This window comes from Xiphophorus couchianus, chromosome 10 (assembly GCF_001444195.1).
Source record: "Xiphophorus couchianus chromosome 10, X_couchianus-1.0, whole genome shotgun sequence".
In the NCBI taxonomy this organism is placed as follows: domain Eukaryota; kingdom Metazoa; phylum Chordata; class Actinopteri; order Cyprinodontiformes; family Poeciliidae; genus Xiphophorus; species Xiphophorus couchianus.
The window spans coordinates 10,612,091-10,633,768 of record NC_040237.1 but is presented as its reverse complement, the minus strand read 5'-3'; the positions used below and the strand labels follow the sequence as shown (position 1 = coordinate 10,633,768).

Sequence of the window (21,678 nt, the reverse complement as noted above, 5' to 3'; positions counted from 1 at the left end):
TAGCTCCGACAAGTTCTGTGCGGTGGGCCAAAAGACACGGAGCTCTGTCGCACGCGGGCTTGTTTATGTTACAAAAGGCCAGATAGGAGGTTAAAAGGTCAGAAATTTGTTTTTGTTTTTAATCTATCACTTTAAAAAAAAAGAACGGGAGGCGGGAGGAACAAAACCTGACAAACTTCAGGTTTTAGCTGGTTATTTTAGCAAATAATGAAAAGAAAAATAACATTTTGGTTAATTTTAAAATGCGATTGGGATGAAAAACATGCTTCAAAAACAAAAATAAAACTAAAAACATAAATAACTTTTGAGCTTTTGCACACTTTCTTCTCTAAATGTCTTTATTCAATTGAAAAATAATAATATTTCAGGGGATCTTAAATGTTAAGTGGTGGCACACCATAGACAATCAAAGCACAACCTTAAACAGCCTTAAACAGTGCCTACGGTTGTATGAGAAAACTATTAATAGTTCAGGGAAAAAAAAGTCTGACTTTCCCTTAAAAGCATTTATTTAAAAACACAATTGGCATCATGTGTTGCCTCCTCGGTGAGCTGGTGAACCCTCACAGATTTATTTGCGTAAGTTAAAAGGCAAAATATAATTTAGAATAATTCAGATGTTCCCAGAAGTAAAATGAATCCTTTTTATAACAACACGCTCCATAATGATAAATGGACCAGAGTGTGGAGGGGAAAAAGCACGGCAAGCCTTTTCCGTTGCACTAGTATTTGAGGTTAAGATTCTTTGGACCGGGCCGGAGAACATTTTTCCACGCAGTCGACTGAAAGTTGCACCCTCAGAAAATGATCATTAGACCAAATAGACTGACAGTCTGATGCCTTAAAACTGTGAATTTTTATGTTTTACTCACCACCAGATGGGATAGCCTCCGAGCACCCGTGAGCTGGACAACCACACACACAGCAAATATCCAATCAGATACAAATCCATGAGGTAAGCCTTGTCAAGTGTGTGTAAGTGGATCAATACACAGAACTTGCAATAGGCAGTGAAGAAGAGTTTCCAGGATGAAGAGCTTCTGGAGTAGCTTAATTGTTGAATGAAGTGGAAATTAAAATATTTGACAAAAAAAAAAAATTGAAAAAAAATTCTTCCTCCTGTTTTTCCCCCTCTCTTTCTTTGAGTCGGGCCAGGAAAGTGTGTCTGTCTCCAAGTAGTTAAGAGAATAAGTGTCTCTTACACTCATGCACACACTCCTACCCGTCCTCTCCTTCCCTCCCTCTCTCTGAGGTTCTTCCCTAAGGTAGATATCTTTTCCTCTCTCTCCCGACTTTTTTCTCCCTCAGGATGCCTCATCCACAGGCCCAATATTAAAGTGGAGGGCGGGCGGGGTGGAGATGTAGGTGGTGTTGGAGGGTGTGGGGTGGGAGGGGGAGGGGAGAAGGGGTGGATTGTAGGATGAGGTTTGGAGATGTCAGCTGGCAAGCCAATCACAGGAGATGGCCTTAGGTAACGAAAAAAATTATTATTCGTTCCCATCTGTCAATCACACGCCACCCCCTGGTAATGTGGAAGAGAAAGGATAGAGTGCAAAAAGAGAGCGAGAGGGAGGGAGGTACAGGGAGGGACAACATGAAAAAAAAGGTAAAGTGGAGTTGTTGCTCAACTTGTTTAATCCGTAATCAGAAAAAAAAAAAAATCCCCCTAAAAAGTGGCCGGAGGCAGGTGATGAGGACTTTGGAGGAAGCTTGGCAGTACCTGCTGACACACATGTTGACATTGATTTGTATTTTCTTTTTTTTTTGTTTTACAGAAGCTTGTGCTCTGACTAATTGATCCGGATATAACCACTGCACTCTTACGCACATATCCCGCTCCTGTGCAGACATACGGGGAATTTTCCAAACTGTTCTCCTCCCAACCCGCCTGAAGAGGGCATAAAGGGGGTCCACAATAAAGCCATAAAACGGCAGAGAGGTGGTTGGGCCAGGCACGCAGGGGTAATGTGCTCCAGCGGCCCAAAGGCGACACATTTTACATCAGTACTATTGTCATTCTGATGGGCTGTGAGGCGAGCAGCCGTGGGACAGAGTGGGGGGGCGATGAGGAGGGAGGCAGAGGGTGAAGGAGGAGGGTGGGACACTTGAGATGATCTTAGCCTGAAGAGAACATGCAGGAGATAAACCCACAAGGAAACTGATCAGGACGAATGCAAACAAGATACCCAGACAAAGATCAAAGGAAGGCGGTTGTACTGATGAGTTATCTGGATTATCAAATCAGTCACAATGACTTGCATGCAGTGCCTCAACCGCTGTGGCTTTTTCACAGTTTGTCACATTACAGCCACAATCCTGAATAAAGTAATTTATTGGGGTTTTATGTGATGGTAATGCAACATTGTGAAATGATGATCTCAAAGGTTTATACAAATCATTATCTGAAATGTTGCGCAGCCATGTCTCTGCAGCAAAGTATAGTCCATGAAACTTGTTCAAGCAAAACAGCTAAAAGCTCAGACTGAATAAAATGCATCTCTGAGCATAAATATCAAGTCTTTCTTGAAACTCCAGAGACTGTCCTGGCCATTATTTGATCCAAACCTTTTCTTTGCAGCTCTGTCTGAATTTCTACCGTTTTTGTCGTGTTTGAAGCTGAATCTGTCGCCCAGTCTCAAGACGTCGTCAATTTTTCACTCAGGATTGCTTTATACTTTGCTCCATCCATCTTTCTATCTGTTGACCAGTTTCCCTTTTCCCGTGGAGGAAAATATTCCTGTGTGATGCTGTCGCCACCACCACCACGCAGTCTTAATTTTATTCTGCACCATATTTTGTATGTTGGGCAAAAGGTTATTTGAACAATGTTGTTGTTTTTTTTGCCAGTCTTTTGTAAAATGCAGATGTGTGAAGTGCATGACTAACAGTAGTTGTCCTGTCAACAGATTGCCATATCTGAGCTGTGGATCTCTGCAGTTACATTGGGCCTCTTCATGAATAAGATTGACAGACATTGTGCCAGCCTTTCTAATATCTAATCATATTTGCAACAATTCAATGCAAAATGTTCAAAGATTTGGATAATGTTTTATAATCCAGGTCTGCTTTAAACCTCTCCACAGCTTTATTCCTGACCTGTGTTCCTCTTCATGATGCTGTTTGCTCTCTAATGTTGTCCAGCAAAACTGATGCCTTCACTGAACAGAGGGATTTATACTAAGAGTGAATTACACAAACATCTATTACTGACTAGTTCATTTCTGAAGAGAATTAATTTCATTACAGTTCATTCTGGGTGTCAGAATAAAAGGGCTGAATACAAATGCATACTATATTTTTTAGATTTTGATTCCACACCCCAGTTGTACTTCACAGCAGATGCATAATTTTAAGTTTAACGAAGACACAGAAAATGGTGCTTTACTGGACTGAATTGGCACATTGAGGCCTTTTACAGAGTTTACACAGTCACAGTTCAAATTATTATTATTATTTTTATTTTAAAAAAATATGAATGTTCAAATTCAGACAAAAGATTTCATACTGACTAGAGTTTCACCTTAAAAAATTCTAATACTTTTTGTTTTAAATAGCTTTGATTCCTAATGTTTCACATCCACACATACAACTCATATATCAAATTGTAGTTATTTTTGTCTTCTTTCACTCAGTGTTTCTTCCACTTTTATAGGAAAAACATTTTTTTTATTAAATCACCGCAGACAGAACTTACTTCTATTAGATTTTAGCTCAGAATTTCTGTCTCAAATGTGAAAGTTAAAAAGCTTTTAACTACCTTTATTAAATATTGTATGCAACTAAATATTTAAACATGTGGACAGCAACAAGGTTCTTTCATTAAGGGTTCAACTTTCTTTTTCAATATGCCTGAAAGTTTTAGCACAGTGACTGCTTGTTTGAGAGTCACTTTTTCCGTTTCTGTATTTGATAGAATACTCCCTCCTTCTCCAGAAAAGGTGGGAATCACCATAGCAACCAGTGATTATAAGCACTTTTCAGGTTTCTGGTTCTCACATGACTCAGCAGGCTCTTCTTTCCCATCATGATCAATCATCAGGTAAGCTTTAAATTCTCACTGTAGATATCATAATTTGATGTGTATAAAATTTTCTAACAGTAATTTTATGGGCACATTAAATATTCGCTGAACATTTTCTAGTAGAAATCTATTGGTCCATAGACAGCTAAATGTTGTACATTTTTGTCCTTTCTTTTGAATAAATTCATAGATTTTAGTTTTTACTTTTTAAAACCTTTTTTTGGCAATGCTTTATAGAGTCAAGTCAGGTTTATTTGTAGAGAACATTTTTAGCAAAAATTTAAAAAAAAGAAATCAGTCATCAATTGTAAAACAAGAAATAAACAGTGTATTTTGTTAAATGGCATCATCAAAATCATCAAAGAAACAACAAATATTAATTATCAATCAATTAAATAACAAACCAGATTCTCTAACTAGGGTTGGTAAAGCATCTATTTATTGTTTATTGCCACCAAAATAATATGGCATTAGTTGTAAGCATCTTACAAAAACAATCAGAGATTTTTTTTTTTTTAGATGAAAGCCAAACAGAAAGACTGACACAATTTGGACTTGACAGACATATTTTAATTGATTTATGGAAAATCAGAGTACTTTATTTGATAAAACTGGTTGCAATCTTAAAGTGGTTATAATGGGAACTTTCCACTACTTCTTTCTATTTTCAACACTGCAAAATCTAGCTCTGGCACCAATAAATAGTTTATTTCTTAGCAACAACTTTGAGTCAGGTCAGAGGAAAGAAAAGCTTTATGCTGAGCTTGGGTTGGTTCAACGAAGTCATCAAAATCTGGATATAGCTTAGGTTTTGTTGTAACTAATTTGTGATAAAAACAACAACAAAACTTTGAGTCCTGAGTGTCCATGCTAACAAACAGTTGCATTAAAATATCAGAAAATCACTGTCTCTAAATTCATCACGCAGCACAGACAATAATTAGGTCAAATCACAGTATGAGATGGTTGACCATTGGCTTTTTCATAACACCAGATGGAGTTTACTCAACATAAAACATCAAAAGCAAATCTTGTTCTATTAATTAAAAGAGATATTAACAAGATATGTTTTTTATGTGAAGAAAAAATTGACCTGCAATAAGTTCAACTTCAGTGAGTCACGAGTTGGAAATTTTGTCCCACCAATGAATTTTAGCAGTGATGTGTTCGAGGTGTTTATTGCATGTAAACCTTCTCCCAACATCTTAACCAGAGCAGAATTGTGAACTGTGACTATGAACTGGACTTTTCCACTCCTTGGTGGAATTACTGTCATTTTGTGGGTCATTGTCATGTAGCTGGTTCCAGTTGTACTTTAGATTTATTTATTTTACAGGATGACGCAAATATTTCTCTGTAATACCCAGTAGAACCTATGGTGGCTTTTCTTTATGATGTGAGCTGGATAAGTCCTGTTGCAGCAAAGCACCACGAAAGCATGACACTTCCACTATTATGCTTTGCAATGTTGTGTGTTTGGTTTATATAAAAAGATTTGAACTGTTCTGGTGACCCATTTTTTCTAGAAATCCTGGTCTTTGGCTACATTTTGTCTGGCAAACTTCAATCTATTCTTCATGGATTTTTTAGAGAGCAAAGCTTTCCTCCTTGCACATCCACTTATAAAGCTATACTTGTGGAGTCGCTCTCTGATTGGACAGACAAGACACTTTTATATCACAGTTGTAAAAGCCCACTGTAAGTTCTGTGATAATGTTCTAGTATTTTTAGGGACTAATTTTTGCATTTTGCGTTTACTGTAAGGGTGAGTTTGTTTGGCCAACCAGACCTAGGCATGTAGACAATGTTTGGGATGTACTCCACCTGCTCATTATTTTTCACTCAATTAAATGACTCATGTAAAATTCCTTAAATAAGCCAGCCACTCTATTATCACTCAACAGACACATAAGCTGCTACTATCTACAAGTAGTAGTAGATAGTGGCAGTTTTTGGATCTCACAGTGGTGTTCAGTCTTACTTCAATGAATATAACAAACTGTCTGAAGTTTAAAAAATAAAACGCAGAATAAATATGTTTACCAAGTTTTTTCTTCTGTGTGCAATTTTAACCATTTAAGGGGGACATTTTATTTCTAGACAGGTTAAATATTTTTAAAGTTATCATTAAATATTCATAAGTCATAGTACTTTTTTTAAAAACAGACTTTAATAAATTGTTTCAGCAATTTCTCATGATCAACAAGTTATCATGCAGCTTCTCCTTTAATACTTCAGGAAACAGCTCTGGTCTCTATGTTGTGGTGCCAAAGGGCCTCTGTCCTTCTGATGGCAACCTGTGGAACCTTAGCTACGCGAACTAAGAGGGTCGCTCAGCAGGAGCAGGGTGTATGCTTTCTGCAGAATAGATTGTGTGCCCATTGCAGGGAAAGAGCCCAGTGACCATAGCTTAGAAGTCAGTAGTTGGATCCCTCCCTAACCCCATCAGCCGCCCACTTGGTGTTTCATTTCCCTGTAACAAAGAAGTTTGGGAAACGGGCACTGACTGAGTAGCCTTCGACCTACCGCCTGTTTCTGTAAAAGTGGGGGGTAAATTTGGCAGAAACAGATAGACGTCCTGGTGTAACACATATAAAGCTCCCTCTAACTAGCTGTGACGGGAGTATTCTCCTTTATAACCAATCGTTTTTCACTCGCTCAAGTCAACATGTGGTATTGTCAATGCGGTGCTGACAATGAGGCATGTCTGTTTGTAATTATGAATGCTGTTGTGTGTTACAGCATCGTCAGAAATGTGCAGAGCTCAGCTTTGGGTGACAGCTGCTGTGTGGGAACGACAGACAGTGATTTGAGGGCCAAGGGTAGGTTAGGAGAATGTCAGTGGTCTTATTTATGAGTACAGGCGAAGGAATCAGTCTGCGGTCTGAATCCGAACAGCATTGAGACCACATTTCCCAGGTCGAGGCTGCAAGTGCAACCCAAAAATGTAAGGAAAGGCAGCAGCAACTGAGCCCCATGTCGCTGGAAACGAACAGCACTTGTGGTGAGGTTTTTTAGAAATATCTGCAAAAGAAGACCACAGTCTGTGAGAAGGGGGGAGGCAAACACTGGGGTCCCCTACCGTGCTGGTTTCTAGGGTGACCTGAGAAAGGCCATAACCAGGTCCGGCTCTTTCTTAGGCCTAATCAGCGTATTACCACAAAGAAGGACATGTGTTAAGCCCCCCACCTCTCTACCAATCCTACTCAATCCGAATAGCATGGCTGGACACAGGCAGCCAATAAAACCAGGATTAGGAGGGTATTTAAACACACTGAGGCTGTTGCGAGAAAGTTTCTGAACATACCCAATCCCGCCCTTTTCATCAGTCCCCTCTGTCTGTCTTTCTTTCCATCTTTCACTATATTTTACTCTTTTCCTTCCTCTTTTCAGTGCTCTCATCGTGTAAGCTTCTCACACAAAAGAGCATCCAGGAATTACTCATTTTGTTGGAGTAGCTCAGCAAATTCCCAGTACCTCTTGTTCACCTCCCTCCTTTATGCCTTTCGGATCCTGTGCTTTGTACGTTTGTGATAAAGAATTGTGCTAAATCTCAATGACAATTTTGCGAGTTTGACTAAGTTTGAGGAAGAAACGTACTTGTCTATGGATTTTAAAGTGGATTCAGCCATGAGCCAGAGTCATGGTTGATTCATGTTGCTTCCATCTGTTGAGCAATTCTCAGTAATTAATGCCTGATGATGGTAGTGAAGGTCAATCTGGCACTGTATTCTGTCTGTAGGATGTAAATTGTGTTTATTGTTGTGACTGTATTGAGATTTGGAAGTGATACGCCACTCAGCGGTTAGGAGACCCATCTCCTGGAAATGGAACACTGTTAAAGATAACACAAATGCCTTTGTCTGGACTTTTTAGGACAGATGACAAGAGTTCAGCCCCCAAATAAATCTTTTTCATTAGAGCAGCAAACACTCCATCTCTCCATAGTTTGAGTCGCTGTGTGAGCCGCTCGACATAATGCCCAAACCTGCAGCAGTCTTCGGCCGGACACTGGGGCTGCCTAATTAAAGGGCACTTAAGCTCTACAATGTGTGGCCGTGCAAGCTGGAGTTGGTGGGGGTCCCTCCCCTCACCCGTCGGGGACTCATAAACAAGGGAGTCCAGGACAGAGTGAGATAAGAGGGCTATGTGCCAGGGACTTTGTTCACACAAGATGAAGAGTCAACAGCCTCCCCATCTCTCACCCCTCTTTTAGCCATCCCCCCTAATAACCAGCTTCTTCAGAGAAGCTGTGAACACAATGCCATCCCACTCCCCTCTTCTTGCTCTCAATCACCACAGGGACAATGAGGGGACCCCCCGCCACCTCATCTTCACCATCCTTCTGCCCCTCCCCTACCCCCAAACAGACACTTCTTTTATTGAAATTCTTTGGTGTTCTAATCCTCAGCTTCCTCCGGGGCCAATAATGGACTCCCTGCATCAGCCTTTTCCAGTGAGGCTATCATCTTAGCCTGTCTGGGTCACAAGTCCACCTCTACTGGAGAGAAATCCCCTCCAAGTGTCATTTCTGTCACAAACAGTGTAGAAATCCCCAGCACCATTGACTGACACATTAAACGAAAAAACAAACTGCCAAATAGTTCTGCATTTAGGTAAACTTTCTTCCAGCATTGCTTGGTTACAATTTTAATTTGATGCTTCACATTTTTGTGCAGTAATGCCTACAGTAAAACATAATGAAATTTTCTTAAATTTTCTTTTTTTTAAGTTTATTGAATTTTTTGTTCTTTACTCAACATTGTTGCTACTGTATATTTTTACTATTTAGATTAAAATATCATACAAAATATATGGTACTAAAGAACAGCAGTTTTATTTTGGACATGATGCTCATTATATGTATTTTAGTTTTTCATGACTGTTAAAACATACATTCAATATAAACACACAAGACATCTAAGATAATAACTGTAAGTTTCTCAAATTTTAAAATAAAATAGAGGCTTTTTTACAATAGTTTCTCTCAACAAGCAAGAATTACAGAGAAACAATTGCAGTGTGGGAAAACAGGCAGGGATGAAGATCATGATCAGATCTGTGGGCTATTGGTGACATCTGCTGGTCCCCTGCAGTCAGAGTCCTGGGATGGTGATGGCAAAGAAAATCTGAAGTATTTTTGGATATCAAAAGTAAAATACACTGCTGGAATGAAATTTTTCTGATATTTACATACAGTTACAGCTATACAGACTTGAATCCAGCAGATTATCTGCAGTAAAGTTCAAACTGGTTAAAATGCTTTTCATCTAAGAACACCTAGAAGCCTGCAGATTTGATAAAATAATAAACAGGTGGCAGCAGCAGGGGTAGAAATGTTCCTTTACACAGTCCTTATCCATCTTAGCCTAATTTTGGTTTGATAGATAATAACAGTATGAAATCTTTTCAAGTCAATAAAAAAACTTTATTAATACATAAATTAAATGTTGTAGCTTATGTTATAAAATTTTCTTGAAAGAGTTGTTGTAGATGCTGATGGCTGTGTTAAGTTAATGTCTCCTGTAGCATTCTATATTTCAGCATATTTGAAGAAGCCTCCTCTGAAAGAAGGCACTGCTGTTATTGAGTGTTTTTCCACATTTTCAGTTCAATTTATAAATTTTGTGTCTTGAATATAGAAAATCTTAGAAATGAGAAAAAGTGAACTTTAAGAGAAATTAGTTGTTAAATGTTTAAGTCTCATTTGAAGCAGAGTTGTTTAGTTGTTCCACCAGCATCTTAGAACAATAGTTGCAAGTGAAAATTCTGTCTTTTAGGCAAATAGCAATATTTTAGCATCAACTGCATCAACAAGACTCACTAGTTGTTGAATGTTATTCTCCTCTTCATGTGTATTTTAACATTTCCAAAAATTATTTCCTTGTTCCATTGCCAATAATGACTTCATACCACTGTCATCTGGGGCTCACATTTACTAGTGCTCTAAGTTTACATAGCTTACCAGTCTAACACACCTGAGGCGGTGTGAACATAAGAAATGGTTCTCTGTCAGCCAGTCAAACCTGTTTGATGCCACTCAACTCAGGGGGTACTCTTAGAGCAGGTATCGCGTAACATTGGATGCAAGCAGAACATTTAGCATTCAGTTTAGCATCTAGGCCTCAGGCTACTGTAGGCCTAAATTAGCATTTGGACTTATCTTTGAATCTTGTTCTTTGATATTGGGACCAGAGGATCAAGCCTGTCGGTCATTTTTAAAAAAACATTTTTTTACCTCCAGCAAGGTCCTCTCTCACATTAGCTACATAAGGAATAAAGGGTGCCTTACTCCAACAAAGCACCAATCAAGAACTTAATTCCCTGACAAATATTGTCATCCTAACTTAGTTCACTCAGTATTTTGTTAAATTTGCACAGAAGGTATATTCTGAGACGAAATGGGATACTTTGTATCTGTTACACTGGGTGGATTGTGGTAACTAAACAAAGTATTTCTAAAGCATAAAATACAATCTTAAATAATCTGAGGTTCAGCTTTAAAATGTTTTGAGAACCTTGCAGCTATTACTTTAAATGTAAAGGGGAATGGAAACTTCTTCAATGCACACCTCATCAACATGTTGAAACGGACATTTAGAATAGAAAGACATCATATGATGTACATTTTTAGTCGTGTTTGTTATTTGTTGATGTTTGGTCACACTCAGTCATCTGTCTCTCTTAGATCTTGTACAAAAAGGCTACCTCCCAATCCACCCAACAGCCCTACCCCACTCTGAACCTCTTCCTCACAGCTCCACCGGACTAGCGGCAGCAGCAGTTGGGAAGCACCTGGTGGAACCTCTGCTTAGCTTGTCACACAAACCACAGCACACTTAAGAACAGTTGTGAACGGCATCAATGCACAGCATGGAAAAGCATTGTTGTGATGATGTGCTGAAAGGAGAGTGTTGGAAAGGTTAAGAGGATCTTAAAGAGACAGAGGCCAATTTCAAGGCACCAGATGTGGCTACGATGTAAAGTCAAATTTGTTTTTGATATATACATCATTTTCAAAACAACTCCAGGTAACATAGTTACCCAATTATGCTATAAAAAGGCACTATATGGGACTGAAAAATTGCACAATACCCCTTCTTTAATAGGTCAAGTTGTTCCAGTGTGTATTTGGTGCCGCTCCAGTGGGATGAGAACACGTAGAGAAAATTTGTTGAAAGATTAACCTGGTGATGCTTCATTGTTTATTGATATACCACTATATGATATATACTGTTGCAACAGCAGTTCAAGATATCATCAAAGGTTCTCCGTAAGCCTTTTTGCATTATACTACTTACTCAATTCATGTATATCCACTCATTCATGTAACCATCCACCCCATTATGTATTTGTATATTTATTTGTATATTCATCTCTGTAGAAATATCACTTTTAAACTAAAAGTTTGACAACGGAAATGTGAGGAGTCTTGGCTTAGAAACTGCATGAATGAAGCAGGAACACTACATCCATGTGTTATGGAATGGAATACTAGAACTGCAGCTCTCTCTCAAAAACTAGAGTTGAAAAAAAAAATAAAAATACATTTAGGAAGCTCAGAAATGGTTGTTTTTTTTACATACACACACACACAAAAAAAAATCACACAACGTTCTCTACATAAAATAATACAATTTGTCTGCCCTGAACGCCACTCATTTTTCCTAATCCCACCTCTCTTGGATTACGTGAAGGGGGCGTCGTCCACGGCGACTCACCGTACCAGACGCTCATTGCTCGACTCTCCCCACGTGACACAAGCCAACCAACCGCTGCAAAATGCCATGAGCGAAGCCTCCGCGAAGACATGCGTCCGTGAGAGTGAATGTATCAGTGACGGGCTCTTTGTGGACTGTGCGGTGTTGTCAGCAGCTGGCGTGGTGGAGGACGGTGTGGAAGCGGAGCATCGCTGATCTGCGCCTCCCTGAGCGGATGGTTCCACTCTGAGCGGTCGTGTGGAGCTCAGGGAGAGCAGGGAAGAGACAGCTGGAAGCACCCGGACCTCTCCCGGTTACATAACTGAGCTTATAGATTACACAGAACCAGTGATAACGGACTGTTGCCCCCGACCAGGTCGGAGTTCAACCACTTTCTCCACCCGGTAAGTGGAAACTCACTGAACTGAAGAGAAATCGGCTCATCTTCCCTCCAGCCGAATTGGCTTGGAGGACATTCAGTCTGAGGTAATTCAGTTTGCAGGTAAGTAAGTTTGAAAGCATGCTGGGATGCGGCTGTTCACTGACGGCAGTGAGTTATTTTTCTCTCTCTAAGGACTTTATCTCGCCTCTAAAGGTTACTTTTTGAAATAACAACAAAAACTTTGACGTGTGTTACTCTTCAAGCTGTTTTTCCGTTACTGAGAATGTTATTATGGTCTGGCAGACGCGCTTTTCATTCATTTTTTGTATTGTAAACATCTTCAGGCCCCTTGAACTTTTTCACATTATGCCATAATTCAGTCACAAACTTAAGTGTATTTGATTGAATGTGAGTAATCTGCAGCCTCTAACAGGTTTTCTTTACCACTGTCTATAACTTGACTCAGTCCATAATCTCATAGACACTGACCAGCTGTTATGTCCCTAGTGAAAACAACAACAACAACAACAACAACGGAAAAGATCCCCATGCATGATGGTGCAGTCGCCGTGCTTCATAGTGGAGATGGTGTGTTCAGAATGGGATACAGTGTTAGTTTTTGCGAAAGTTTGACGTTGAAAGCTTTGTTTTGTAACTTAACTCAACTTTAAGCTTCTCTATTTCCTCTCTGACCTGTCCATGGTCTTAATGATGCCCTTTCTCTGAAAACAAAACCTGCTGAGGCCTTTTAGACGACAACTGGATTTGTACTTCCTGCGGTACAAATTACACCTAGTTATTTATGAATTAGGTGTTACTTCTGAAGGCAACAAATCAGATTATGTTTCGGAGTATTAGATAAATGTTGCTAAATACAAATACATGTCATACTTTTCAAGCTTTGATATTATTCATTTCACTAATTCAGTCAACTTCATAATTATCCAATACTTTGTCATGAAACGCTCGGCTAGAATCCACGACAGTTGTAGGTTTAATGTTTTCACTTGAAGTCAGAGTTTGTAATCTCTTTTATTAGATGGGTCAGCCAAAAATGTTCTTCAAAACAAATATCAAGTAAGTGATTCAGCTAGACTTTCAAATGATACCAGCATTTTATATTTTAGCAAAAAAATCAAAAATATGGAGTAACTGGTGCTTATAAGACCGTAAACTAAAATGGAATAAATTAAGATGAATGCTCAGAATATGTATAAGATCATAAGTATTCCAAAGTACTAATGTCTAGGTAAACTGTAAGTACATTTGTGACTGAACTAGGTTTGGTTTCAACCAAATGCAAATGTGGAGACGGATTGTTTCACAGCCCCAGGCTACGACCAGATAACCCTGTTCTCCTTTACTTCTCTGTCTTATGCCTGGAATGACTAATAAATCTTACATTTACAAAGAGAGCCACTGAGAAATTGAACGTTTAGGCAGAAGATTAACTAGTCATGCTCTGCTGTCCATGCAGTCACTGCTGTAATGATGGTCTTCAATAAATTTTTATATAAAACTTAATTTATTTTATTAATTCCAAAAGTGGAACCCATTTGTTCATTTCAAGAGTTTTTTAAAAAAGTTTTTAGTTTAGATGCCTTCAATTAAAAGGCAAAAAAGAGTAAATTATTTTTTTGTCCTTGACCAACAAATCAAAAGAAAAGCAGTTTTTAATGTAATATACTTCCTGATTATGAGTTAAACTCGAAAAGGTGTTGCCAGAAATTTAACCCCAGATTGGCAGAATTTCATTTTCTTTTCTTTGGTGATTCATGAAAACCAAGTGTTTTGTAATGCATGTTTTACATAGGGCTGTGCAGTATATCGCAAATCTTTTTTCATTGCAACAAAAGGGGCATAATAATTAATATTGAATGGACTATTGGGAATAAAATCATCACCAATTAACAGATTTCAAGTGTCATGAGTTCATACTTTACTCATCAATTCACCCTGTTGGACAGAATTTCCCTGCAGCTCTATAGGACAAAAACATTAAGATGTCTAATGAGACTATGAGTCATTGTCCTGTCATCTTTAAATCAACAAGGATTGTTAAATAATTACCTTCTGCAACCAAGAAAAAGTCATAGCCGTGAACATTTGGATTTTTGTTTATATTGTATCAGATAATTCCAGCGACATCAGTGCACGCCACCATGAACGTGGGCACGGCGCACAGCGAGGTGAACCCTAACACCCGGGTGATGAACAGCAGGGGCATCTGGCTGTCTTACATCCTGGGCATCGGCTTGCTTCACATCATCCTGCTCAGCATCCCCTTCGTCAGCGTCCCGGTCGTCTGGACCCTCACCAACCTCATCCACAATCTGGTGAGAGGAATTCCCGCAGGCTTTACTTCCATCATATGGCTTTGACATTTTGTGAGTGAGATGTGTCAGCGAAGGATCGATGCAGAACAGTTGTGATTTTTTTTCTAAAAAGCGTTTGTTTGGTGATTCAAATTAAGACAGTGGTTACAATGAACATTCCATGTTCAGAGGTGGTGTTCTCACCTTGCACAAACTTGTTTTTAAGTTTAAACTTTGAGAAAAAGCCAAATTTCCCAGTTTTCTCCTATTAATATCTCTGTTTTGCTGGTTGTTGTGCGTTCGTTGCAGTGCATGTACCTCCTGCTTCATACGGTTAAAGGAACTCCCTTTGAGACCCCGGATCAGGGCAAGGCTCGCCTCCTGACCCACTGGGAGCAGATGGACTACGGCGTACAGTTCACCGCTTCACGAAAGTTCCTCACAATCACGCCCATTGTACTGTAAGTGACCCACCCATTCTCCCCTCATCGGTGAGGTTTCCGTGATCCGTTTTCTTTCTTTTTCTGCTCTCTGTTGCCTTTACTAATGCGAAGTGGGCCAGTAGATTACGATGGTTACTCACCGCATCCACAAACTGACAGAGGACTTGGGTTTTTCCGCAGGTGCACCCATAAGTGCTTTCCTGGCTTTTTCTTCCCTCGTTATCATGAGAGTTCAGTTTACAGGAGGCACTTTGGTTTCCTGGGTCGGATTTGCAGCCTCAGCAAGAATACTGTAATGAGAGCAGCTCTGCAGGTGTACACCGTGCTTCTGTACACATTTGTCGTCTCATTTTGCAGTCAACGCCAACAGGAAATAGTTTGTCAGCGCGGGAACGAAACAGCACTGCAGGATGTCGTAAGTCTTTAGAGGCCTTAAATGTGTTGCTGTTCCCAAGACAACAGCTCAGAGCATTTTCAATTCTCACTAAGTGTTGCCTGGTTAATTAAAAGCGAAATTAAGCTATAAATGAAATCACAAATAAGGTATAGAAATGTACTTTGTGTCATTAAAATGTCACATCAGGTAACAAGATGACTAAAAAAAAAAGCTGCTTGGTTGGTACTAAATGTCCTGCGGCAGATGAAGCCACATTATAGTTTACAAATAGCTGTATAAGACCAAAACTTCAAAAATATGAAAGGGCAAAGGGACAAAATGACCTGCACCCGTCAGTTTTGTTACTCTGTATTTTGAGGAGACTACTTCCATTATGTTTTCGTAATTTATTATTTACAAATGTAGCTGTGGGGTGGATATGGATATAAATACATTGGATCAAAATGTGGCTGATGCAAATTGTCATCTTTTTTACGTTGATGATAGTCATTCATTGCTTTGCATTGTTTCTTGAACTGTCCATGAAGCACTTAGAAGCTGCTTTTAATGTCTTTCAGGATAACATACTTAAACTGAAGCTTGTTCTGAATGCATTTAAGACAAAGCTTCTGATTTTAAGCAACTCTAAAATTAGATCACATATATTCTTGCTGTGGCTACCCTGGATGGAAGGGACATGGAGATGATCAGTTCCTATAAATACTTAGGTATGTTAATGGAAGACGTTCTCAATTATTGAGATGAATATGAATAAAACTAGATTTGTATTAATGCAGTAAGCTGTGCTTTATTTTAATGTAACAAAAGTGACTTGTTGCTGCCACTTTTTTTTTTATCTGTGTTGAACTATAATGATCTTTTGTATATTTGTGCCTCTTTCCAGTGTCTTCATTAGATCGATACAGGTTATCATTCTGCCCTGAGATTTATAGCAAAATGCAACATCTTGACCCACACACTCAAAAAAAGCACAAAAGATCACCAGGCAATAGTCTTTGCGTTCCAATAATCAGCTCTTGGTTTCTGCGTTTGCCTGCCGGGTACCACAACATGGAACACTCTGCAGAATGTCTTGTATCATAACAGTTTAAGTTCCCTGGGGAAGTTTAAAGCTTGATCGACAGATTGATGGTTTTAGATGTGGCTTCTTAAATTGTCAGCCTTTAATTCTGTCTGATGTAACATTTGAAACTGTGTCCATTGCTTTTCCTAGCCATTAGGTTAATGGTTAGTTAGCTCAGCTTCACACAGACAGCCACCTGAACTGCCAGTTCTTTGGAAGCTATGACTAACAAAGAAAATCCCCTTCTATCGTAACATGTGGTAATTTAACACTTGCACATCCATACTGAACTGTAGTATTGCTGTTCTAGCCTTTTACTATTATTTGTTATTTGTCTGAGTTATTTCTCAATATTTTGTTTTGTTTTATTATCATGATTCATTAGTTGGTTTATTTGATCAGTTTGCTTATTTTTCATTTTTGTCTTTTTAGAAAAAAATGCTTTGTAAAAATTGCTCTGTAAAATCTCTACATTAGGCTAGTGTTGTGAGAACCGTAAGACTGAATGTTGGTTGTGTAATAATTTCTGATATTCAATTCAATAGTACTTTATTGATCCCAAAGAGAAATTTAATGTTGTTATAACTCCTTAATTGAAGTGGTTCCCTGACTTGTTATTTTAACTAAGATAAATTCCATCTTTATTATTGGTTTTGTTAAAAAATAAATGATTAATTATTAATCATTACATAAAGCAAATTTTGTTGCCAATCCAAAAATTAGGATTTTTGGAATGATAATCTGGATTCACATTTGAATGAAATGGCAGGACGGTTGGCCATTCTTGCTGCAAAATCCTCCAATGTGAGTGAATCACATTTTTATGCTAAAAAGGCTATAGCTAATTGCATTAAAATCAATTAATATGCATCTAATGATTCTGAAGTATAATCTGAAAACAGCATGAAATGTCACCCAAAAAACGGACCATTTTTACTGTTTTCTTGCAGATCTGGCCAACACTTCAGCTTTTAAGCACAGAAAAGGGTCAACTTCTACCAAAGAAAAAACATAAATCTGTGATGTTGAACATGTTCCTGACGACTCCTTGAACTCAGATTCTCCATCTCCTTTCTCCGTTTCTCTTTTTGCTTCAGGTATATATTAACCAGCTTCTACACAAAGTACGACAGAGTCCATTTTGTGGTCAACACCGTGTCTTTGCTCACGGTGCTCATTCCCAAACTGCCGCAGCTGCACGGCGTTCGGATCTTTGGGATTAACAAGTACTGACAACATGGAAGAAGAAGAGATGGAGGTTTACGGTCCCCCCTGGACCGCTCAGAGCACACAGTGTAATGAGCCTCTGATGAGGACCTTTCGCACCTTATTCTGTTGAGGAGCTCCATAAAGGAAACCTACTGAGGATGCTGCCATGGTTCCCGATCAGCAAGACTCCGAGAAGAAAGCACAAGCGGATCGCGTCATTTTTGCAACAAACTGTGGTTCATCCTCATGGTTTACAAACACTTTATATTTTATTTAAAGATGAATTTCTGACATTTCTGAAGACTCTGCTGGCACAAAGAGGCAGTTTTAAAGTTAATTTTTGTTTAATGACACACTACTGTATTTATTCAGCCTCGCTCAAGGCTGCAGCTTCGTCTCTTTTGAGGTTTACGGCTTCAGTTGAGAGCAACAATTCTACACTGACGTGGTGAGGAACTGGCAAACTGCTGGAGAGGCGAGACACAGGAAACCACCTAGTTATATTTGGCTCTGCACTGCTCTGCTCTGCGCGGGGTCAAGACCGGGAAGTTGAGCAGCTCTTATTTTTATCTGGCCGTTTCCATATTTGGAAAATACTTGTCCTGGTTTGTCCTGTATGCAAAGTGTTCTGGCACAGAATGCGTGAGCCGTCTCTGACAGACCAGCAGACCACAATCTCAGTTAAGAGATAAGATTTTATTAAAATACCAACAAGGGTACACATTTACAGGATAGAGGTACTTGCTTCAGCTGGCTCCTGTTGGTAGATCAGTTGAATGTAATCCAATTACAAAATGCCACAAATTATTCAAGATGTTTTTCTTATTTACTTAGGAGATGCACAGATTAAAATTCCTCTGAATTATGATATTAGGTTGTCTCATCTTTACATCTGTGTATCTTGTGCAAAAATAATAGCCGGATTTCTTTGATGTTTCTATTCAATCCATGTTTTAGATGCAATTAAGCTCAAATTTGGCAAGTTAGCATCACTAGCAAGGCACTGAGGTGTACCAAGGTTTAAAAAATCTGAGGTTTCAAAACTGCAAAACTTCACTGCAAACCCAACCCCAGCAGGTTGGTGCCCACTGCTGGTAGGCTGGCTGAAAGAAGGCTCCTCCTACACCTCGTCTTTGCATTCGAGAAAGACTAAATTGTCCTCTCAGAAAAATTTGGTTGCAACAACTAAAGTCATAGAATAACGATTAAATAAGCATCGCTATAGCTATGTCAATACGATTCTGGCATACGATTTTGTTTAAGATAACTGTATGAACACCATGAACCTGTGCCATTACAGTCATGCTTATTAGACTGTGAGAAACTCATGCCGACCCACGCCTATCACCAGCTGATCTTATTTTATGCAGAGATAAAGCTGTACATTTGTGACAGTAAATATAAAGTGTTGATAATGATGAAATAAGCCCTCACATAACACCGTAAAGAAACAACAGCTATAAAGCTGTAAATATTCTGTGTGCCAGACAGGGGAGCAAATATTCAATTGCCTGTCCAGCTATACAAACTAAGTTAGTCACATTAAAGGAACGGTCAGGTTTGGATACAACTTGGTCCACATGCAGTGCTGGGTACCGAAATGATTGTAGTTGCACGGAGTTACCAGACGTGCACACATGATATTTAAAAGCACATAGAAAGATCCTGACTGAAGCTGCTTCATGAGTCAAACTGTGTGTTACAGTGGGTCCTTTATGCTGAAGGACTTTGTTTGGGGTGGAGATGGGGGGATTATTCCCTACTTCAAGAACAATTTAAAAGAAAAATAATAGAAACGGTTTTATGCAACAAAAACATTAGGCTCATTTGTTTCTTATGCAATTCTTGACCATAATTTGATGGTATGAAGGCACGGTGTTGTCCCCCTCCCCCGAGGCCCACGACAACACATCTGATGGTCTCCGCTCCATTCCCCAGCTGTGGTTAGTTGTGGATTGTAGTATTTTGTTGGGCCAAACAACCATAGGGAAATAATGTAGCTCAGGGGTCTCAAACTCCAGTCCTCGAGGGCCACAGTCCTGCAACTTTTAGATGTGCCTCTGCTGCACCACACCTGAATAGAATAATTAGGTCATTAGCAAGGCTCTGGAGAACTGATCTACACAAGGAGGAGGTAATTAAGCCATTTCATTCCAGTGTTTTGTACCTGTGGCACATCTAAAAACTGTAGGTTTGCGGCCCTCGAGGCCTGGAGTTTGAGACCTCTGCGGTAGCTGAAGTCGCATGGCTTTGTTATTTAAATGTTTTATTTATTTTTATGAATGCAAAGGAAGCAGCTGTTGATGTCTTAATTGGAAATACAGTATTGGGAAATGGCTGCTGGCATTCCACAGTAAAATGTGTTGTTATGTAGTGAGCTACTCTGGATCTTTTGAGAGTATCTGTTGTTTTCATTGAAAACAATTTGTTGTGTAACATTTCTGAAAAAAGAAAGTCTGTGAGGTTGTTCTTTAGTAACTGTATCTTCAATCAATTTAAGAAGATTAACAATCCATTTCTGAAGTTTGGATTGTCAGAAAATGAGCATCAAGCACATGAATTGAAACCAACTCTTTTCAAGCTAGTGACAATGTAAAGTTTTTCACTTGGCTGTTGAGTTGTATGTACAAAATGAGTTTTTAATATTTTAGGATATGTGAGTAATGATTTCATTTGTTCTTTGAAATGTTAAAACACTTGGACATTATAGATCTACAGAGAGTTGAAAATAAGGTGGAATAAAGATGATTTGCTCTCTTTAGGACACACACTAAACCCTTTACAGAGAGTATTGACCAGTCTGCAGTCTTGTTCAGAGGTTAATTTGAATCTTAGAGTTATGTCTCCCAGTGGCCTGCTTGGACTGGGCAGAGTGTTTGGTACTTATAGTCCTGAGCCAAATTAAGAATGAAAAATGAATCTAATAAATGTAAGAATTACCCTGCTCTTTGTGAATTGATTTCTCCGCAGTGGAAGATTTGTCTGCTTTCATAATTGATTTTTTATTTTTATTTTTCTCAACAGCTGTAAAGAATATTGTTTGCACTCCTTGTCAACTCTGCGAGAATGCATCCAATCAAAAATTAATCTGTGGTCTTTATTTCAGGCTCGTAAATGGATACATGTATCGTACAGTGGCCCTTATGTTAGACAACACCGAGGGGGTTTTAAACATTCATTAAGTGAAAGTAACAAGAGTGGAACAAGGAAGATTTATCGTGACTTGAATTACAAAAATCAAGATTTGATATCCTACTAAAAGTCTTTCCTGGATTTAAAGATACTCTTCTTGGTTAAATTCTTTCTTTCATTTATTTTTAAATATTTAAATAAAAAAAACAGTTGGAGTTTACCTGACTGGGATAGTTGTTGATAGCTTTTGCAGTTTTTGATACAAACACCTCTCAGGGCTGCAGTAGGAAACTTTTAGAAAAATGTTTTTTTGTTTTTTTTACATATTTGTTAAAACTGTCACTATGTCATTGCAGTATGGCAGGAGGCAGATAACTGTAGAAAAATGAAGCTTCTCTGCCTCCTCTCTATAGTCCTACTGACATCTGCAGAAAAAGACTAACTACATTGTACCATTGCAGTCAGTAACTCGGCACTTTCTTTATGTAGCTTGTTCTTCTTTCTCACAATAGTCCATCATGAAAGTTCTCAGTTCTAAGAGTTAAGAGATGACTATGTGAAGGCTGCAGAAGTTTGTTAAGGAGCATTAATGAACAAACAGCATCATGAAAACAAATAAATACAGCAGACAGGACCGGGATGAAGATGTATGTGGGATAAAATATGTTTCTTGTTGATGAATAACATGAGAATTTAAAAGTTGATTTTCACTAAAGCTGTAATTCAGTCCAAATGAACTTCAATTATTTGCAAAGAATCTGCAAAAGAAGTCAGTCTCTAGATGTGCAAAGCTCATGCAGAGACCAACATCTAAATTTGGATGTTTTGTTGTTAATGTTTGTCTCTAAATAAATGTGGGACTTATATAATACATTTATGATTCAACAACAGAAAAGATTGATCTTTAAAGATGGCAGAATTTTATTTTGTGTGTCTTTTGTTGTAGATGAAACATACAAGCTGATTTTATTTAGGACTGATATTAAAAACCTAACCTCTGCCGACCCCACTAGGGA

At 38.7% G+C, this 21,678-nt stretch overlaps 2 protein-coding genes across 4 annotated transcripts in view; one reads left to right on the top strand and one right to left on the bottom strand.

Annotated features, from left to right (window-relative positions):
* The window catches only part of wnt3 (wingless-type MMTV integration site family, member 3), a 31,803-nt gene extending 30,543 nt beyond the window's left edge, over window positions 1-1,260 (bottom strand). Inside the window, exon 1 of the mRNA XM_028029689.1 lies at window positions 873-1,260. Coding sequence (XP_027885490.1) covers window positions 873-952 — 80 coding nt within the window. The 5' untranslated portion in view covers window positions 953-1,260. The remainder of the gene's footprint in view (window positions 1-872) is intronic.
* A 10,527-nt stretch (window positions 1,261-11,787) lies between these two features.
* ormdl3 (ORMDL sphingolipid biosynthesis regulator 3) lies at window positions 11,788-18,953 on the top strand. 3 transcript variants are annotated; one of them, XM_028030249.1, is made up of 4 exons: window positions 11,788-12,207; window positions 14,236-14,439; window positions 14,728-14,879; window positions 17,419-18,953. In XM_028030249.1, exons 2-4 carry the CDS (start codon window positions 14,266-14,268, stop codon window positions 17,552-17,554), a joined length of 462 nt encoding a protein of 153 aa, XP_027886050.1. In that variant the 5' UTR covers window positions 11,788-12,207; window positions 14,236-14,265; the 3' UTR covers window positions 17,555-18,953. The 3 variants fall into 3 exon arrangements, with proteins under 3 accessions (XP_027886050.1, XP_027886049.1, XP_027886048.1); XM_028030248.1 differs by having other exon boundaries at window positions 11,789-12,125; XM_028030247.1 differs by lacking the exon at window positions 11,788-12,207 and adding an exon at window positions 12,214-12,691.
* The last annotated feature ends 2,725 nt before the right edge of the window (window positions 18,954-21,678 follow it).